General features: G+C 40.9%; 2 protein-coding genes across 3 annotated transcripts in view; both read left to right on the top strand.

The window, feature by feature from the left end:
- Positions 1 to 3,554: 3,554 nt before the first annotated feature.
- LOC108050550 (titin-like) overlaps positions 3,555 to 20,983 on the top strand; it is a 40,437-nt gene continuing 23,008 nt past the window's right edge. Inside the window, exons 1-9 of the mRNA XM_044456773.1 lie at positions 3,555 to 3,569; positions 3,636 to 3,840; positions 7,049 to 7,208; positions 7,271 to 8,109; positions 8,252 to 10,684; positions 10,750 to 10,848; positions 10,911 to 10,991; positions 14,707 to 15,933; positions 15,994 to 20,972. Coding sequence (XP_044312708.1) covers positions 3,555 to 3,569; positions 3,636 to 3,840; positions 7,049 to 7,208; positions 7,271 to 8,109; positions 8,252 to 10,684; positions 10,750 to 10,848; positions 10,911 to 10,991; positions 14,707 to 15,933; positions 15,994 to 20,972 — 10,038 coding nt within the window. The remainder of the gene's footprint in view (positions 3,570 to 3,635; positions 3,841 to 7,048; positions 7,209 to 7,270; positions 8,110 to 8,251; positions 10,685 to 10,749; positions 10,849 to 10,910; positions 10,992 to 14,706; positions 15,934 to 15,993; positions 20,973 to 20,983) is intronic.
- LOC108041482 overlaps positions 11,976 to 20,983 on the top strand; it is a 36,690-nt gene continuing 27,682 nt past the window's right edge. For both annotated transcript variants that reach the window (XM_044456782.1, XM_044456781.1), the window contains exon 1: positions 11,976 to 12,282. The gene's annotated coding sequence lies outside the window, so the exon portion shown is untranslated. The remainder of the gene's footprint in view (positions 12,283 to 20,983) is intronic.

The following is a 20,983-nucleotide window of genomic DNA, read 5'->3' as shown; positions in this document are numbered from 1 at the left end:
ATTAAAACCCGAATTTGCTTGAGGGTGCGGCATGAAAAAATGTACTCTTCTGTGTCTGTATCTATACTACCACCATTATTATCGTATCCATGTAATATGCTCATATTTAATGGTCATGCTAGCTTTATATCACCCTTATATATATATTTATTATACCGATTATAAAATGAAGCATGTATAACTTACGAAATTGTTTAACTAAAATCAAACTCATTTGCATTCTTCTACTTTCAATGCACTGCGCTCTCATCTGCAATTCAACAATACCAACCAACCAACCAACCAACAACAATTCCAACACTTTAACAACAACAATACCACCAAACAACAACAATAATTAAAATATCAACAACAACTACAACGCTATATGGCCAATTGGACTGTCTTGTGCTTAAACAAAATGCAAATGCTGCGGAATGCCCTCGAAACGCATCGAAATCGAATCAAAACTCTAGGCGAAGACAATATGCTATCAGATCAACCATACCGCTATTTGACCGTTGATGAAATGAAATCCCTAGGCGACGACTCGCTTCCAATCGATGTGACCCGTGATGAGCGCATGGACTCCAACCGGATGACCCAGAGCACCGAGTATGCCTCTGGAGTGCCGCCCACAATCGGTGAGGAGGTGATCAGTCCACACAAGGCTCAGGTCTATGGCAGTTCGCCCAAGGCCACTGTGGATGGGGTGTACATTGCCAATGGATCTGGACACGATGAACCGCCTCATGTGGGGTAAGTTTTAGTTGAGGTACCCATAATTGCCAAAGTGTGTTCCATAAGTATTAATATTGGTTCCTTATTTTCATTTTGAAACAATGATGACATTATCAAATATGTTGGAGATTCGAAACCCATTTAAATATTAATTTATAATTTGATATTTATAAAGTTTAAGAACCAAGTGGTAAATAAAAATATTTTATTTGATGAAGTTTGGTCATTCCTTAATGAAATTTTGAAGAAAGTCGTGTTTTTATAAAAAAAATTCTTCTAATAAGTTATGCCCAAATAAATTTTTGAAGATAAGTTGTCGAAAGTTATTGAATCCATAATTTGGATACACTTGTAAATTAAACAAATTCCTTTTTTTAAGGAATTAAAAGAGATTCTTCTAAGTTAGGAAAACATAACGATATAAAATGTTTGTTGGGAATTACCCGAGCAAAAGTTTTTTATTTATATATTTATTTTTTTAGTTAAAAATGTATTTAATTTGTGTTGATCCTTTTTCTTTTTTTATAACATGATATTATTATAATGAAAGCTGTGTTTAAATGGCAATAGTGATTGATATATGAATTTTGTAACAAATCCGTTCCCCAAATAATTGTCGATTCTTTTGCAGCCGTAAACTGAGCTGGAAGAGCTTCCTGGTGTCCTTCCTGGTCGATGCCCGTGGAGGGGCCATGCGTGGCTGTCGGCACAGTGGCGTCCGCATGATCATCCCCTCGCGATCCACCTGTCAGCCGACTCGGGTCACCTGTCGCTACGTGAAGCCGCAGCGCACCATGCATCCGCCTCAACTGATGGAGGGCGAGGCTCTGGCCAGTCGTGTCCTGGAACTGGGTCCTTGCTCCACCAAGTTCATTGGGCCGGTGGTCATGGAGGTGCCACACTTCGCCTCGCTGCGTGGTAAGGAGCGCGAGATTATTATCCTGCGCTCGGACAACGGCGAGACATGGCGGGAGCACACCATTGACAACTCCGAGGAGGTTATCCACGATGTCCTGCAGCAGTGCTTTGAACCGGAGGGTGAGTGAGGATGTGGGTTTTCCTAGCTATTTCGTGGTCCATAACTTGTGATCTTTGTTGCAGAGATCGCCCAACTGGAGGAGCAGGCTGGCAACCATGTCTGCCGCTTCGTCACCTACGACTTCCCTCAGTACTTCGCTGTCGTATCGCGTATACGCCAGGAGGTCCATGCCATTGGGCCGGAGGGCGGCATGGTGTCCAGCACAGTGGTGCCACAGGTGCAGGCCGTCTTCCCACAGGGAGCCCTCACCAAGAAGATCAAAGTCGGCTTACAGGTAAACCTCTTTAAACCGCGCAAGGGCGTTGCGCCTGAGAAATTGCGCAAGATTAGCGTCAATCATGTGCCCAAGAAGAAGCGCTTCTCGCTTATCTGGTAAACTAAATGGGCCACTTATATCTATTCTTAAACGAAAAAACGGAAATTCAAAAAAAACTTTATCGGTCAGCATATATACTCGAGCATTTAATCTACAACTTCCCCAAAGAATATCAAAAAAGAATGCAAAAATGTTTTCCAAAATGAAAATGAGCATTTACAAACAATACTCCTACAACCAGTAACTAATAACCATCTATGTTAACCCGCCCTAAAATCTGTGTAGCGAAAAATGGTAGATAATACATTCCAAAGTTAGTTTACAGTGGCCAGAATGGAATGAATATCCCATTGTAAGCCAACTTTGGAGTTGACTTTTCCAAATGTTATTACTCGTATGAAATATGTGCACTTTGTTTGATTATATTGAGACACACTTTATAACTTTACGGCACTAAGCTTATGGAGCCATTGTTAAATCGGTATCCTCATGCTAACCTAATCACAAATGCTATGCAAAACAGTGACATACAATAATACAATTATATGAACCGATTAGATTTGATCATGGATCAAGCGACGACTGCCCGATCGCAGAATTTCGTCAAGCTTATAAACAGCAAGAGCAAAAACAATTGTCCAACTTAATAAGACATATGAATTACTTATATCGAATATTATACATTTACCTATATGCTAACTACTCTTAACTATTCATACATTATTTATGATTATTATCTACTTATGCATAAGATTATACTTACAAGTTCTCTGAAATGCAGTACTACCCAATAAATTTAGTTCGACAAAAAATTTATGCCAATGAAAATGTTTTAATTAATTTTCATTTGATTACTTTTTCATTCAATTGCTTTTTCAAAAAAGAAATGAGAAGAGGTGAAAATATAAAGAGAGTTACAATTGGGTCCGGTTTGAAGTGCCTAACGAAGTTGTAACATTTTAGCCATGCCGTAAGCAAAAAACGATTTTATAATGGCCCCACTCATGAGTTAAAAGTTTCGCACGTTTTATTTGCATTTACCTGATATCTGTAAACTTCTACATATCAAAATTTTTAATTTATTTTGAGTTTAGTACATTGTATAAAGTTTTGCGTTACCTTTCTAGTTCTTCAGTTGTAGACAAAGTTTTTTTGATAACTAAATTTATTGGGACATAAATGGGCTCGAACATTGTTATGGTTTGTAGTTAACTTATGCTGTAATTTAACTTAAACATGCAATTGCTCAATACAACCAACCATGAAAACGATATGCATATACATCCAACTAATAAGCATTGTACAAAAACACAAAAACTAAAAACGAATTGTAATCGAATCGAGAATGTTCACCATTTAGCCCAAGACTCATTTCATTTTATTTGTTTTATTCGTTTCCTTATGACAGACAAGAAGCGCATATTTCGTATAAATACTTTTGTTTGTACATTTTGGTTAAGTTTCCTTTTGGTTCACCTCATGACTGTGTATTGTGTAAGCGTGGCCGGTAAATCGATTTTTGTCTATAGTGTCACCCGAAATCCGTTACACTCGTTCTAGGCCCAGCCGGTGGATCCCGATCTCACCGCCAAGCTTTTGGGCCGCGGCGTGGCCGTATCCCCCATTGTTACGGTCGAGCCGCGTCGCCGCAAATTCCACAAGGCCATCACCCTCAGCATGCCTGCCCCCAAGGCTCACAGCCAGGGGATGATCAATCAGTACTCGGGCAACACGCCCACCCTGCGACTGCTCTGCTCGATCACAGGTAAGTTGAAGCCGATCCATTAACGATCCGCCAGCTAAGAGCCGGTCTTTTGTGTTGTTTGTACGATGTGATCCAAGCAGTTATTATTACCAATTACCAATTACCAATTACCAATTACCATTATGACTATTACGAGTATATCCACTTACATTTTCATTACGTTAGTTGATGTTTTTTGAGTATTACTGATCCTCCTTGATACCCCCGATCTTCCACATCCTTTCTCTATCTATATCTCTATATATCTCTGTCTCAGGCCTTCATTTACTTCATTCCTGTTTATGATTTCTTGAGTGTAACTATATATGCTTTCGTTGAGTTGAGTTTCGTACGTGCTTCCGTTGTTTGTTTTGGTTGTCTATAACATTTAGAATACAAGTATCTCATGTGCTAAAACGTAGTACTATATATAAACCATACATGCCATATATACTATATCCAAACATGTACAGTGGAAATTGATAAAAATCTAAAGTAAAAAGCAATGGGGAGACATCCCAAATTGAAATTGTATTGACAATGAGATTGAATTGAAAGACATTCGTTTGTAGGTCCCATCCGATCCGATCTGAAACATTGTGCTTGTGTCTGTGTAGTAGATGCGTAAACATAAGTTATATGAACGGGTTGTTCCGGCAGTAGCCCGCATCGTATCGTATCCTATCGTAACTCCTTTGGAACTCTAGCCAGTTGTAGAGCATTCGCCACCCTCACCTCCGATACGCTCATACATCAACGACACCCACACACAACACAGAAAAAGATAAAGATACAGCCACAGATACAGATACTCCACACCTATATACTTCAGCTCGATCCCAACCCAGATCAGTGTCATGTTCAGTGTGTCTCTTCATTGTGCCAAAAACGGTGTTCGTTCCGTTACCCTTTGTTCGATTTGCGTTCGTTACCGCTTTAGTTCGTTCTGATGATTTTCAATGATTTCGATTTGTATTTCGATTTCGTGTTGAGCAAAAACAAACCCAAACAAAACAAACTTCAATTCAATTCTTGATTGAAAACCTATTTAATTGTTCTATAATTTCGTACTAATGCGTCATTGCATACGTGTGCACGCATTCCGTTCTGTTTTCTCAATCCATTGAAGGTGTGTTTCGGAAAAGGTCTCTAAAAGGTAACTAAAACTGACTCAAACGTCACAAATACTAAAATAAATAATACAAAAATTCAGAAATTCACAAACATGTATGAAGTTTCAAATTGAAACTGTTTACAAAATAAAATCGTTATTTGTTCATATTTAGTTGTTTCGTTCTATGCCAAACTAAAACAAAAAAAAATAATAATAATAATAAAAGTGATAATATTATTGTGTTGCAAAATGAGGCAAACCACAAATTCCAAGAAGAAAATTTGACAAAAAAAATTTGAAAATTCTGCATATTTTATTTATGATAAATTCTCTTGTTAAGAAACTATTGCAAATATTTCAAACAATTAATTTTTTCAACTTCTATGCCTTAAGTCCTTGGTTCTTACTGAGTTTCGTTCAGTTATTTGTTTTTAAGTTGCCCCGATGATTTCCTCAGTTCCTTTGAATTCTTTGCTTAAATTCGGGTTGCGCTGCGTCTTTGGGTTTACTGTACCAGATGCTCAGGGCTAACTTTCTGTTTGGTGGGGCCTGCTCAAGACCCCACTCGATTGGCAATGTTCTCTAGGCCAAGATAACGCTTCCAGCTCAAAGCAGCTTAGTTTTTGAAGTAAGCTAACTTTCCAATTTACTTTTACGAACCTTAAGCTTGTCATGCAAACGTCTTTGCCGCCTTCTCTTTCTCTCTGTCTAACCTCTCCCCCTCTAACATACAATAATATGAATTACCTAAGCGACTTTCTGACTGCACGCGGTTTATTGCCAAATATATACCTAAACTGCACAATTTCATTAAAGAGTTTGTAGGTTTTTGTAAGCTAAACTAAACGCCAACTAAAGTTGCTCTTTGGGCCATTGAAACCGTATTTAAAGCGAGGCCACCAGTTTGTGCCAGATTACTTTGATTTACTCAGTTGTTCAGTTACCAATTCGAATCTTATTCTAACTCCATACTTACATATCATACTTGTTAAGGCTCTCAAGCTTTATGTTTCGTTTTTGATTACTTTTTCGGTTGGAATGCCGTGCACCTGATTGTAGTTTGTTTATCTGTTCCTTATTGAGCGTTAACCATTTGTGTTGGTTTTTATTATTTCTTATAAAACAAAGCAGAATATTATTATGTACATCGATTGTTTTTCAAAAAATAACCCAAATGTGAATGATCAATTTTGAATTTCTACTGTTTGTGGCACCAAAGAGAACTTTTCTGAAACCGAATAAATGTCAATTATTGAGGAAGAAACTTAAGTCAAGCGAATGCTATGGCAAGCTCAATAAATCCTATTACAAACGGTGTTTTGTTAATGTACCATACAAATATAAACATATAAAATGTATTTACAAGTTGAAGATTCTTATATACATTCCTCTTTAATTCAGTTCAAGTTTCTATGATTTTATATTTGTTTTGTTGATTCTGTTTCGTTGGGACTTCCGTTGGTTTGAACACATTTACAACAAGAAACACGTGACACGCTCACTTATTTTTCATTCAAGAGAAACCAAAAATTTGTTTTTCCAAAATATTAAGCATGTTGTTTCGAAACGGCTTCAAAGTAAGCGCAACAAGTACCCTAGTACTCGTACCTCTGTAAATGCTACAGCCCTAAAAAACTAACCAAATATATGCTTGAAACCAAAGTGCCTCATAAGCTCACACACTTCACAATACACATTACTATCGACATTCAACAGACGCCACCTACCTCACCACATTCATGCCATGCCACACATAACAACAAGATACTCAATATTTCTAATACTTATCGCTAAATACGATTTTATACTATACCATAAACTATATACAATAATACTTTTCAATCCTATTCCATCTAATTGCTTTGTAATTAACACACACAATCGTAATTCTCTATGCACAAGTTTTGTGTTGAGTTTATGGTTTCGTTTGTGAAATTAGTTTAACAATTTTGGAATTTAATTCAATATTTATCTGCTAATGAGACAACAGTAGAGTTTTTCAAGAGTTTTTACATACATATATGTAGTCTATGCGTAAAGCCCATTGTGCAACCCGTCAGATCCGTAATTGAACGTTTCCCTTTTCCGTCTTCTATCTAACTAATCCATCGCCAGGCGGACCATCCCGTGCTCAATGGGAGGATGTTACCGGTTCCACGCCCCTGACTTTTGTCAACGACTGTGTCTCCTTTACGACCACCGTATCGGCTCGTTTCTGGCTGATGGATTGTCGCAACATTTCGGACGCCACAAAAATGGCCACGGAGCTGTACAAGTGAGTGGTTGGTCTGATAATTTTGAAAGAACCATATTAAATTTATCATTCTCTGAACCCAGGGAAGTAATCCACGTGCCGTTCATTGCCAAGTTTGTGGTGTTCGCCAAGAAGATCGAACCTTTCGAGGCCCGTCTCCGGGTCTTCTGCATGACCGACGATCGCGAGGATAAAACACTCGAGAAGCACGAGCTCTACACAGAGGTGGCCAAGAGCCGAGATGTAGAGGTTCTTGAGGGCAAGCCGCAGTACATCGAAATGGCCGGCAACCTGGTACCCGTCACCAAGTCGGGCGACCAACTCCAACTGCAATTCAAGGCCTTCCGCGAGAACCGCCTGCCCTTCACAGTGCGAGTCAAAGATCAGCATGCTGACATTGTTGGTCGCACACTGTTCATGAAAGAGCCGAAGGTGGCCAAGGGTGAGCCACCGCAACAGCCTATCTGCATCCTGAACATCGTTCTCCCGGAGGCTGTAATCCCAGACTCAACTACCGCCTTCTCGGACCGAGTCACCTCCGCATACAGGACCTCAATGTTCAGTTTGAGCAAACATCAAAACGACCATTACATTGGCGACATCCGCATCGTTGATCTCTCCAACCTTTTGGGCAAAGATTGGATTCAACTGGCCCCCGAAATTGGAATAAATTCGGAGGAAATCGACGAGATTATCAACCATAACACCGACAGTATTGCAAGGCAGGCGCAGAGCATGATCCGCCTCTATAAGGACAAGCCGAACTACGATATCCTGTCTCTAGAAACGGCTCTTAAAAACATTGGGCGAGACGATATTATGAAGAAGTGCAAGAGTGGACGACTATCGCATTCACGAGAGTTCGATGACACGGATATAATGAAGAACTCCGAATCCGTAGAGGAGCTGGTTCGCAGAGAAAGTAAGTAGAATTTGTTAACATAAAATGCCGATGAGCTAAAAAGATCCAAAAATAAATAATAATGTTGGATCTTTTTAACCGTGACGGGCAAGCGGTTTTTGAACATCTTCCCATTGAATAACCCTTTAAGGTCTTCCCCCAGGCAAACGAATCCAGCAAATCAACGAACGCGAGGAAGTCAAATACTCTGCCGAGGAGAAGGAAGTCGAGGAGTCCGAGTCCGATGAGGAAGCTGCGAAACGAACCGTGGCTGAACGTCGTGAGAAGATTGTCAAGCGTCTGTCCGTAGAGCGATCCATCCCTGCCTCGACGCAAAAGAGAGAGATCAACCGTGAAATAACCGAAATCAAGCGGAAGAGTCTTATCGAGGACAAAAAGGCACACCATGAGTCCGAGATACTGATGCAACTGCCCGCCGACAATGTGATCATCAAAACCACAACAGTACCCGATCAAGTCATCAAGATGAAGATGGGCAAGATGGATTCAACCGAAGTGAGCAAGAGCGAGTTTGAAAAAGAACTCACGCACAAGTTCAAGACATCCGGCCGCAGCTCAGAGGAGGAAGACCAGCCATCTTCTCCAGACCAGACTGACAAAATTATCCAGGACATTAGTGCTGCCGAAAAGAAGGAGAAAGATGGAGTAACCTTCAGTCGGGTGACTACCATAACCCGCCAAGAAGCTCGCGACATCACTGAGGATTTCCTAGAGATCGAGAGGAACAGCCAACTCCCTGTCACTTCCACCACCGCAACAGTTCACGAGAAGTTCGTTGAAGAGGTCAAGGAGAAGACAAGCCCTCTGGCTTCAGTGCCTCAGGAAACCATAAAAGAGGTCCAACAAGTCATCAGTGAGGTGACCGAAATAGCTAGCAAGAAGGTTGAGAACATAATTAGCTCCTTCGAGACCAGTAAACCCGTAGAAGCTACTGCAACCTTACCAACTCAGGCGTCTGCCGAATCAACGAAGGTCAGCGAGACGATTAAACACCTGGAGGATGCCAAGACGGTGACCCAGGAGCAAGTAAAAACTATCCAGTTCATTGAGAGCTCAAGTATAGAGGAGACAATTGCCGAATTCGAAGCCAAGAAGGTCAAGTATGATTTTCATGGTGGCGAGCCCAAGACTCAGATCCCCAAGTTTACACGAAAGTCGAGCGAGGACTCGATGAAACCTACTGCAGCCCCACGTGCTACTGTTGAAGCCGATATTGATTCGCTCGTTGAGACTAAATCTGAAAAACCTATCTCAAAGATTCCAGTGAAGACAACACCAGCCGAAGCTCAGAAGGCTGGCGATGTGGATGCACGGAAGATGACTCAAGACTTTTTGCAGGGCGAGAAACTGGCTGCCGAACCAAAAGCAGCCCCAGCAGCCCCAGCAGCCAGCAAGATTCCCAAAGTGGAGCCGAGAAAATCGGTGGATAAGCAGATGGACAGGGAGTCAAAGATCTTGGATGATGTTGTCGCCTCTACTGCTACCATTATGACAGCAGGTCTGGGGCATGAACAGCTGAAGGACAAGCCCGTTGAACAACCAGAAGTTATTGCTAAGGCAGAGACTCTCAACGAAAAGGTCTCCGAGCTGATTAACACATTCCAGAAGATCGAGGAGAAGGTGACCAAGTCGGAGAAGTCCTCGGAAATTGCCAGCAAAGTGGAAGAGTTAGTCAAAATCGAAGATAAGCCTCTAGCTCCTGTTCAACCAAAGGAAGACAAAGTGGCGGAAAAGGTGGCCGAGGTAGTTGAAACATTCTACAAGATCGAAGAGCAGATCACAACAGCCGAGGCCCGCAAGCTCACCCACGATTTCCTTAGCATGGAGCAGCAAAGCCAATTACCGAGCATTCCGCAAGCCGCTGAGAAGCCCCTTGAATCTAGCTTGACCTCCACAAGTGCATCGGAACCGGATTCAATAGTCACTGTGAAATCCTCTCCGCCAGCTAGTAAGATACCTGTGGTGGAGCCCAGAAAGACACTTACCGAAGAAACACCAAAGCCTCTGATTGAAACTGAACCTGTACAGGCCACTGAAAAGAAAGCCCTGAATGAGCGACAGCTTACCGCGGATTTCTTGAGCATGGAGCAGCAAACTCAGCTCGTTTCCGAACCCGCAAAGAAGCTGGTTGAGGAGGTGATGAAGACAGCCGAACAACTGGTGGAACAGCCTAAAGAGCAAAAACCATGGAATGAGCGCCAGCTTACAGAAGATTTCCTAATCATGGAACAGCAGACACAACTGCCTTCAAAGCTAAAAGAAGAGCTGATCGATGGCATTGAGTCAGCGGCCCCAGTTGGGGATGGATCTCCTTTCCACACACCCAAGCTGACCACCACTGTGGTAACTCAAGAGCCACAACATCTGACAAGTGAATATGATAGTGACACCTTTGGCAAAGAAGCCACCGTTCCACTAAGAGACATCATCAAAGAGGAGGGACTTACTGCTCCAGTGTCCGTGGAGCCACGGAAATCGCTGACGGATGCTGAGTTCTGCAAATCGGTGGGCGAAACGATCACCAAAAAGATGAGCGTGGGCGTAATTGAAATATCCGATGAGCTCAAGAAAATAGGTAAATTATCCTAAATTCATTACCATTTCTGTACAAATCATAATTTTGTTTTTATACTTCTTCAGGGAGCGAAATCCCACACTCCCAGACTCCTCCACCAACACCGAGTGACACCAAAACCGACAAGCAGAGCGAGGAACCAGAACTTATCAGCTTAGAACGTGGTAAGTTTCTAAAACTATGGATTGGTCTCAATCTACTGAATATACGAACAATTTTAACACAGATTATCTGGCCGACACTGTGACCACCCTGCACACGACCACAGAGTCGACCTTTGAACGCGTCTCTGCCATTACCAAAATTGGTAAGTGCCAAGTTTGAAATGGGTGGCTGCCTCTATGCTCAATTTCTATGCAATTTGTAACTGTTATGTAAACTTATTTTATATATTTTTTAGTTCTGCCTTTTTCGGTAAAAGAATATAAATCTGAAACCATTATTTTTGTACACCCCTTCTTTTTCATTTATTTATTCCTTTGAACTTTGCCACAATCCGTAGTGTTTCTTGAACTGTTTTTTAAGTTTTGTCCTATTTCGTTTCTCCCACTACTCTTTGTTCCTCTACATTTCGTCTTTATTTAAGTCCAAAGGCTTTTTGTATGCAAAGTACCATTCAACCATTAAACGATTGCGATTTAAGAACTGTTAGATAGTTAAACTGTATCTATAAACTCGAACGGCAAACTGCTACTGTGTGTATCTTAATCAAAAAAGTCTGTAAGTGCGGCAGTAAATGTGCCATAAATTGAAACTAAGAAGGGATTTCCCAATCCTAACATAAAAAACGCCAAGCTGAAGCGCATTGAATGAATGTGACCACGAAATCTCGTAGATACTTACTTGTACCACTGCGAATGTCGCTAAGTTGCCAGATAATCCAATTACGTTAACACTGACGAAAGGTCGTAGAAACATGGCTAATTGTCTGTCTGGCGCCGTTCTGCGTTGTGTCTGCGTAACATTCGGTGGTGTCATTGTCAGTGGGCCAGCCAATCGATAGTTTGAACCTCGAATCGATTCAGCATAAATAACTTCAACTTGTTCTCGAAAGTCTTTCCGATCGGGGATATTTTCCTGTTGACCGGTGAAAGCCTATTAGTCCATTAGCACTCGGAAGGGAATCCACAGTTAATACCAGTAGGTAGTTCTTTATATAATTTGCGGCTGTTCGATCCACCGCAGGGTGGTGAGAAAACCGACTCTTGCGCAGTTATGTCATAGGTTCAGGGGGCAGCAGCTAGCGAAAGCCGAGCGGTGGCGTATACTTAATTTAATTTGCTTCTGGCATTCTTACAGTACAGCTATAGCCGCGCTTTCCGTGCAGATTTAGTCACGATTTTGAATTTCCCAAGTACGCGCGATCCGGAATTTAGACAGATTCGCGTCTCTCTAGTCAAAGTAGCGGCTACTAAGTTTCTCTGCTTTATTCTCCGTAGTAAGAAAATTAACTAAAAACATAGCGACTATAACTTTGAAGACGTGCATTCGCTGAGTGTTGATTTGTGATTGTGGTTCATTCAATGCGCAACGGAATAAACTATTTAAATAAACTTAATCGAACACTAAAGTAACTTTAAGTCTATTGTATTTTAATGGTAAGTTCTCATGTATAATTACAATCAATTTGAAAAGTTGCCTCAGTTTTAGGACCTATGTTTATACATCTATGATGGGTATCGTTTTCTGATAGGTCTCTCTCATTGTTGTCCTTTTAACTCTCATGGTATAACAATTACGTTTGCAATTTTAAACAAATATTTAAGCAATTGAGTTTATGTTTTTCAATTAACTACTGCAAGCTACAATTTAAATAATTCGATTTGTGTTTAACCTATGTAATAACCTTGTTTACTATACTCGTACTCAATCGGCCAATAGACGTGATCTATGGATAAGCCAAAGCATATAATCTACAATACTACTTATATTAACATTCGTTTAGCAATTACTAAGATTTTTTTCATTAAGATAAACACTTTTGGCATACTTTTGGATTTCTAAAATTGAAACAAACCAAATTGAAACTTCACCCATATTGGGATCAGCAAGGAGCTGGGTGACCACCAGCCGTCTTTCGATCTCCATATGAGGATTCATCGAAAAACTCTCGAATGAACCACCATGGCCTTCAGTTTGCAATGTTTATGTTTGATTTGTTTTTCGCAAATAATTATGTGTTCTGTTGCTTTTCGTAACTTTATCAATCCTTAACGAAAAAGCATATACTTACCATATATATAACGATAATAGTGTACTGTAACTGAATGTTAAGTCGAGCCACATCCAGATTCACTGTAGTATCTCTATATAGTATATAGCATATCAAACTCGTATTCGTACTCTTTGTCATTATTTGCGAATTTTAAAACCAACAGCAAAAATTATATTAGCCTCACCATATAATCAACATATTATTTGTTTGCACCCAGAACCACCAACCCAGCGCGCTTCTTAATGTAATTGGTTGTTTATAGATCGCAATTAAATATCGTACGAGTATGTGACATATGATGTCGTGGTTTGTTCTTAATCTCTCAATTCTAGCTTATTTTGCTTTTTGATTTTAAAATCAACATAAACATTGCTTAAATATTTGCAAATCAAAAATATGCAAACGTAATCAGCTCAGCTCAAGAATTTTACTGGAAGCATTGAATTTTGTGCAGCATCCAAGCAGAAATGGGCCCAATATTCCACGACCTCATATGCAGCATCTATTCGTTTGTATCTAAATGAAGCTCAGCTCAGCTTAGCCCAGTTCAGATTGGGATGGTTCAGCTAAGCTCCATCTGGCATCTGTTCAATGCGAAACAGATATTTTGATTTCGCTTCTCAACTAAATACTAAAGCATAAGCAATAAGTGCATGTTTGTGCCTGCTGCTGGGTTTTTGGCGTAAAGCTTGTAGTAAGAACATAAGTACATACCGTTCAGTATGTATGTGTGTCGGCAACATAATTGCACTGTGTACATAGACTAACCCACCATAAAGAACCCATGGTTTGTTTTTATACCCTTGCAGAGGGTATTATAATTTCAGTCAAAAGTTTGCAACGCAGTGAAGGAGACATTTCCGACCCTATAAAGTATATATATTCTTGATCAGCATCACCAGGAGAGTCGATCTAGCCATGTCCGTCTGTCCGTCCGTCTGTCCGTCTGTCCGTCCGTCTGTCCGTCTGTCCGTCTGTCCGTCCGTCCGTTTCTACGCAAACTAGTCCCTCAGTTTTAAAGCTATCTACTTGAAACTTTCCCAAAAGTTGTCTTTCTATTGCAGGTATTATATAAGTCGGAACGAGCCGGATCGGGCAACTATATCATATAGCTGCCATATAACTGAACGATCGGAAATGCCATAACTTTGGTGTTTTTAAAGTTAGGAAGTTGGGATTTTCTAAGAGTTTTATTTTTGGCCAATTAATCCGACCTACCGAATTTCATAAGGATCGGACGACTATATCCTATAGCCGCCATATAATTGATTGATCGGAAATGCCATAACTTTGGTGTTTGTAAAGTTAAGTTGGGATTTTCTATGGGTTTTATTTTTGGCCAATCAATCCGACCTACCAAATTTCATAAGGATCGGCCGACTATATCCTATAGCTGCCATATAACTGAACGATTGGAAATGCCATAACTTTGGTGTTTTTAAAGTTAGGAAGTTAGGACTTTTTATGAGTATTAAGAATACACCATATGAATAATTTTGAAGAATATAATTTACAGAATATTCTGCAAGGGTATATCAACTTCGGCTCCGTCCGAAGTTAGCTTTCCTTTCTTGTTTTTTAATTGGTGTTAACTGTGTTTATATTGCCATGTTTTCTACTCCACTCTACTTCCAACCAAAACCCTATTCTGCCATCCCCGGAATGCCTCAAACAGAGCACTTCAGTGTTCATAATGTAAAACCCGAAACCTTTACAAGAACAGATGAACCTGAAAAGCTGCTTCATAGTGTGGTAGCTTTCCCCGATATTCAGAAATTGTACTCACAAGACACTACCTCATTTACAGAAATGAGTACAAGTAGTCAAACACCGAAGACGACAACAACGACGATCCTGACAGCACAAATTGATCGCACCCAAGTAGACTTAACCATTCCAGAGAAAGATCAGCTGAAGGAGAAGATAAAGGATCAGCCATCAGTAGATGTAGATGCAGATGCAGAGAAAAGTGCCAGTGATAGGGAGTACTTAGAGCAAATTATGGGCTGTGGCGATGTCAGACGCAAGATAATGCGTTTGGAAAGCACTGGCAGCACAGAATCATTGGAGTCAATTGGCAAGCAGGCCGCTGTGACTCCCAAATTCATTGGAGATAATGTACCAGTGGTACGAGAGGTGGTGCAGAGCATTGAGGATAAGATCTGCAGTACAGTGGTGTCGGCCATTCCATTTACTGTCCAAAAACGGCAGCCCGAAGATAGTGATAAGGAACTTGATGTGGTAGAGCTAGAAAAGCAAATACTAACGCCAGCAGACTTGGCCCTGGAAAAGTTAATCAAGTGTGAACCACCCGCTGTGGTGGCAAAGATTTCACCCATCGAGGCCATGGAGCATGTGGGTCTTGGCCTAAAAGAAATAGAGGAAGAAGTTTGTGAAAAAGTTTGTGAGAAGCGGAAGGCCTTTGTGGTGGCTGAAGACTTATGTGAAACGGAAAAGACTTTAACAGAACAGGTAATAGAATTAAATAGACATGTAGAGCAGGTACCTGGCAAGATTTTAACTGAAACTGTTGAGGAGCACTTAGATATAGAAGGTAAGGATGTTAAAGAAGCTTTACCAAAGGTAAGGGAAGTTGTGCAGGACTTTGAACGGCGATATCCTGCATCGAGTTTAGAGGCCAAGCCGTTCAGTGCCCGAAAACGAGTAACCCCGGAACGTAAAGCTGATGTTTCGTCCATAGAGCAGCAGATTTTAAGCGATGCCGATTTGATTTTTGATGTTTTGGGTTCTAAGCACGTACCCGAGCCAAAGGTGCAGTCGCCCGTTTTCTCAATGGAAAACACGAGCGGCAGTACTGAAAACCTCGAAGGCGTATGTGAAAAGAAATGCTCAAAACGGACAATCTCCGATATGGCAAAGGCCTTTGAAAAACAAAAAGACGCAGAAACTCCATCAGTTAAAGACATCAAATCAGCAACAGTCATGTTTCTAGAACATGAGTCCGTAAAACTCGATATCACGGAAAGTATCAAAGAGTTTGAGGCCAAGAGTATTTTAAATGAAGGACTAACAGGTATTGCAGACAGTCAAATTAGATTTTTAACAGAATGTGATAAAAAAGAATTTCCAATAGAATCTATTAAGGATACTAAGCTGGTAGAATTTCCAAAAATTGCACACACCCTCGAACGGTTACATTCCATTTCCAAAACGGATGTCGAGGATACCAAGGAGTTTGCCCACGTAGCTAGTGAACATGAAGCGAAGATGGACAGGCTAGTGGACAACAGAGCACACCTAACAGCACTAAAAGGTAACCAAATCCTAGAAAAGGATATCCAAGTCAAGTTTCCGACGCAAGATAAAACAGATGAGCTTCAAACGTACCAGTGCTTAGCCATCAAGACTTCAGAACTTGTCCAAATGACTGATACACAAAATAAGTTCCCCTCTGAAGTGAAAACCGATTTTGATAAACAACTAATTGAAAGTGATAGTGACGAAGAGATAGACAATCTACAAAAGATAAACAAACTTAAGCATTTATCGAAAACTGAGCAAACATCTATTCTAGATGAAACTAGGATCCTGGAAAGTACTCAAAAAAGTGATATAACCAAGTTTCCAACAACCAACGATATTATTAGTTTCAAAGTCCAAGAACGTTCACCAGCTCTAACCAATATAGAGTCGGTGAGCACAATTATTAAATCAAAAGATAGCAAGATCAGAAAACCATTAGATCTAAATCCCAGTTTGAAAGACGATAAGCTCCCAATCACTTTAGGAGATAAGCCCAAGTCACCAGTTGAGACAGTAACATCTAGTCAAAAAGAGTATTCGGACGATGAAAGCGATGAGGAGTTTGGAATTACTCAGCCCCAAGACAAACACGCTTTCCAGCCCACTTCTTTGGTAACTCCTCTTGTCGAAGCTGGGGATAAATCTTCTGTTAAAGTTGGTGAGAAACCAAAGTCGCTTGAGATGAAAGACGAAAAGCTACCAACTAAGCTAGAAGACAAACCCAAATCACCCATTGAGTCGGTAAAGCCTACTGTAAGGGAGTATTCGGACGATGAAAGTTACGAAGAGTTTGGAATTCCAAAGCCCCATGACAAGCCTGTTAGTGAACCATTACCCTCGGTAATCCCTACTACTAGTGTTCCAGATAAATCGCCTCTTAAGGACGATGTGAAGCCTAAGGAAGTTACTGTATTCAAGGTAGAAGAAGGTTCTACAACAATTCAAACCAACATAAGTTCTTCAAGCACCATTGTTATATCAATAGATAGCAAGATCAGCAAACCATTAGATCCGATTGCAGGTTTGAAAGACGATAAGCTCCCAACTTCTTTAGAAGATAAGCCCAAGTCACCAGTTGAGTCAGTAACATTTAGTCAAAAAGAGTATTCAGACGATGAAAGTGACGAGGAGTTTGGAATTACTCAGCCCCAAGACAAACACGCTTTCCAGCCCACTTCTTTGGTAACTCCTCAAGTCGAAGCTGGGGATAAATCTTCTGTTAAAGTTGATGAGAAACCAAAGTCGCTTGAGCTGAAAGACGAAAAGCTAACAACTAAGCTAGAAGACAAGCCCAAATCACCCATTGAGTCGGTAAAGCCTACGGTAAGCGAGTATTCGGACGATAAAAGTGACGAAGAGTTTGGAATTCCAAAGCCCCATGACAAGCCTGTTAGTGAACCAATACCCTCGGTAGTCCCTACTGCTAGTGTTCCAGATAAATCCCCTCTTAAGGACGATTTAAGGCCCAAGGAAGTTACTGTTTTCAAGGCGGAAGAAAGTTCAACAACAATTCAAAGCAACATAAAATCTTCAAGCACCATTGTTGAATCAATAGATATCAAGATCAGCAAACCATTAGATCCGTTTGCAGGTTTGAAAGACGATAAGCTCCCAACCTCTTTACAAGATAAGCCCAAGTCACCAGTTGAGTCAGTAACATTTAGTCCAAAAGAGTATTCAAATGATGAAAGCGATGAGGAGTTTGGAATTACTCAGCCCCAAGACAAACACGCTTTCCAGCCCACTTCTTTGGTAACTCCTCAAGTCGAGGCTGGGGATAAATCTTCTGTTAAAGTTGATGAGAAACCAAAGTCGCTTGAGCTGAAAGACGAAAAGCTAACAACTAAGCTAGAAGACAAACCCAAATCACCCATTGAGTCAGCAAAGCCTAGTGTAAGGGAGTATTCGGACAATGAAAGTGACGAAGAGTTTGGAATTCCAAAGCCCCATGACAAGCCTGTTAGTGAACCAACACCCTCCGTAATCCCTACTGCTAGTGTTCCAGATAAATCGCCTCCTAAGGACGATTTAAGGCCTAAGGAAGTTACTGTTTTCAAGGCGGAAGAAAGTTCAACAACAATTCAAAGCAACATAAAATCTTCAAGCACCATTGTTGAATCAATAGATAGCAAGATCAGCAAGCCATTAGATCCGTTTGCAGGTTTGAAAGACGATAAGCTCCCAACCTCTTTAGAAGATAAGCCCAAGTTACCAGGTGAGACAGTAACATTAAGTCAAAAAGAGTATTCAGACGATGAAAACGATGAGGAGTTTGGAATTACTCAGCCCCAAGACAAACACGCTTTCCAGCCCACTTCTTTGGTATCTCCTCTAGTAGAAGCTGGGGATAAATCTTCTGTTAAAGTTGATGAGAAAACAAAGTCGCTTGAGCTGAAAGACGAAAAGCTACCAACTAAGCTAGAAGACAAACCCAAATCACCCATTGAGTCGGTAAAGCCTACGGTAAGCGAGTATTCGGACGATAAAAGTGACGAAGAGTTTGGAATTCCAAAGCCCCATGACAAGCCTGTTAGTGAACCAATACCCTCGGTAATTCCTACTGCTAGTGTTCCAGATAAATCCCCTTTTAAGGACGATTTAAGGCCCAAGGAAGTTACTGTTTTCAAGGTAGAAGAAAGTTCTACAACAATTCAAAGCAACATAAAATCTGCAAGCACCATTCTTGAATCAATAGATAGCAAGATCAGCAAACCATTAGATCCGATTGCAGGTTTGAAAGACGATAAGCTCCCAACCTCTTTAGGAGATAAGCCCAAGTCACCAGTTGAGACAGTAACATCTAGTCAAAAAGAGTATTCGAACGATGAAAACGAGAAGGAGTTTGGAATTACTCAGCCCCAAGACAAACACGCTTTCCAGCCCACTTCTTCGGTAACTCCTCTAGTCGAAGCTGGGGATAAATCTTCTGTTAAAGTTGATGAGAAACCAAAGTCGCTTGAGCTGAAAGACGAAAAGCTACCAACTAAGCTAGAAGACAAACCCAAATCACTCATTGAGTCAGTAAAGCCTACTGTAAGGGAGTATTCGGACGATGAAAGTGACGAAGAGTTTGGAATTCCAAAGCCCCATGACAAGCCTGTTAGTGAACCATTACCCTCGGTAATCCCTACTACTAGTGTTCCAGATAAATCGCCTCTTAAGGACGATGTAAAGCCTAAGGAAGTTACTGTTTTCAAGGTAGAAGAAAGTTCTACAACAATTCAAACCAACATAAAATCTGCAAGCACCATTGTTGAATCAATAGATAGCAAGATCAGCAAACCATTAGATCCGATTGCAGGTTTGAAAGACGATAAGCTCCCAACCACTTTAGGAGATAAGCCCAAGTCACCAGTTGAGACAGTAACATCTAGTCAAAAAGAGTATTCGGACGATGAAAGCGATGAGGAGTTTGGATTTACTCAGCCCCAAGACAAACACGCTTTTCAGCCCACTTCTTTGGTATCTCCTCTAGTAGAAGCTGGGGATAAATCTTCTGTTAAAGTTGATTATAAACCAAAGTCGCTTGAGCTGAAAGACGAAAAGCTTCCAACTAAGCTAGAAGACAAACCCAAATCACCCATTGAGTCAGTAAAGCCTACTGTAGTGGGGTATTCGGACGATGAAAGTGACGAAGAGTTTGGAATTCCAAAGCCCCATGACAAGCCTGTTAGTGAACCATTACCCTCGGTAATCCCTACTACTAGTGTTCCGGATAAATCGCCTCTTAAAGACGATGTAAGGCCTAAGGAAGTTATTGTTTTCAAGGCGGAAGAAAGTTCAGCAACAATTCAAAGCAACATAAAATCTGCAAGCACCATTGTTGAATCAATAGATAGCAAGATCAGCAAACCATTAGATCCGTTTGCAGGTTTGAAAGACGATAAGCTCCCAACCTCTTTAGGAGATAAGCCCAAGTCACCAGTTGAGACAGTAACATCTAGTCAAAAAGAGTATTCGGACGATGAAGGCGATGAGGAGTTTGGAATTACTCAGCCCCAAGAAAAACACGCTTTCCAGCCCACTTCTTCGGTAACTCCTCTAGTCGAAGCTGGGGATAAATCTTCTGTTAAAGTTGATGAGAAACCAAAGTCGCTTGGGCTGAAAGACGAAATGCTACCAACTAAGCTAGAAGACAAACCCAAATCACCCATTGAGTCAGTAAAGCCTACTGTAAGGGAGTATTCGGACGATGAAAGTGACGAAGAGTTTGGAATTCCAAAGCCCCATGACAAGCCTGTTAGTGAACCATTACCCTCGGTAATCCCTACTACTAGTGTTCCGGATAAATCGCCTCTTAAAGACGATGTAAGGCCTAAGGAAGTTATTGTTTTCAAGGCGGAAGAAAGTTCAACAACAATTCAAAGCAACATAAAATCTGCAAGCACCATCGTTGAATCAATAGATATCAAGATCAGCAAACCATTAGATCCGTTTGCAGGTTTGAACGACGATAAGCTCCCAACCTCTTTAGGAGATAAGCCCAAGTCACCAGTTGAGACAGTAACATCTAGTCAAAAAGAGTATTCGGACGATGAAAGCGATGAAGAGTTTGGAATTACTCAGCCCCAAGACAAACACGCTTTCCAGCCCACTTCTTCGGTAACTCCTCTAGTCGAAGCTGGGGATAAATCTTCTGTTAAAGTTGATGAGAAACCAAAGTCGCTTGAGCTGAAAGACGAAAAGCTACCAACTAAGCTAGAAGACAAACCCAAATCACCCATTGAGTCAGTAAAGCCTACTGTACGGGAGTATTCGGATGATGAAAGTGACGAAGAGTTTGGAATTCCAAAGCCCCATGACAAGCCTGTTAGTGAACC

The sequence above is a fragment of the Drosophila rhopaloa genome, unplaced genomic scaffold, assembly GCF_018152115.1.
Source record: "Drosophila rhopaloa isolate 14029-0021.01 unplaced genomic scaffold, ASM1815211v1 contig_150, whole genome shotgun sequence".
Lineage (NCBI taxonomy): Eukaryota > Metazoa > Arthropoda > Insecta > Diptera > Drosophilidae > Drosophila > Drosophila rhopaloa.
The sequence above is the reverse complement of the archived record's forward strand: the minus strand, read 5'-3'. Positions and strand labels throughout refer to the sequence as shown.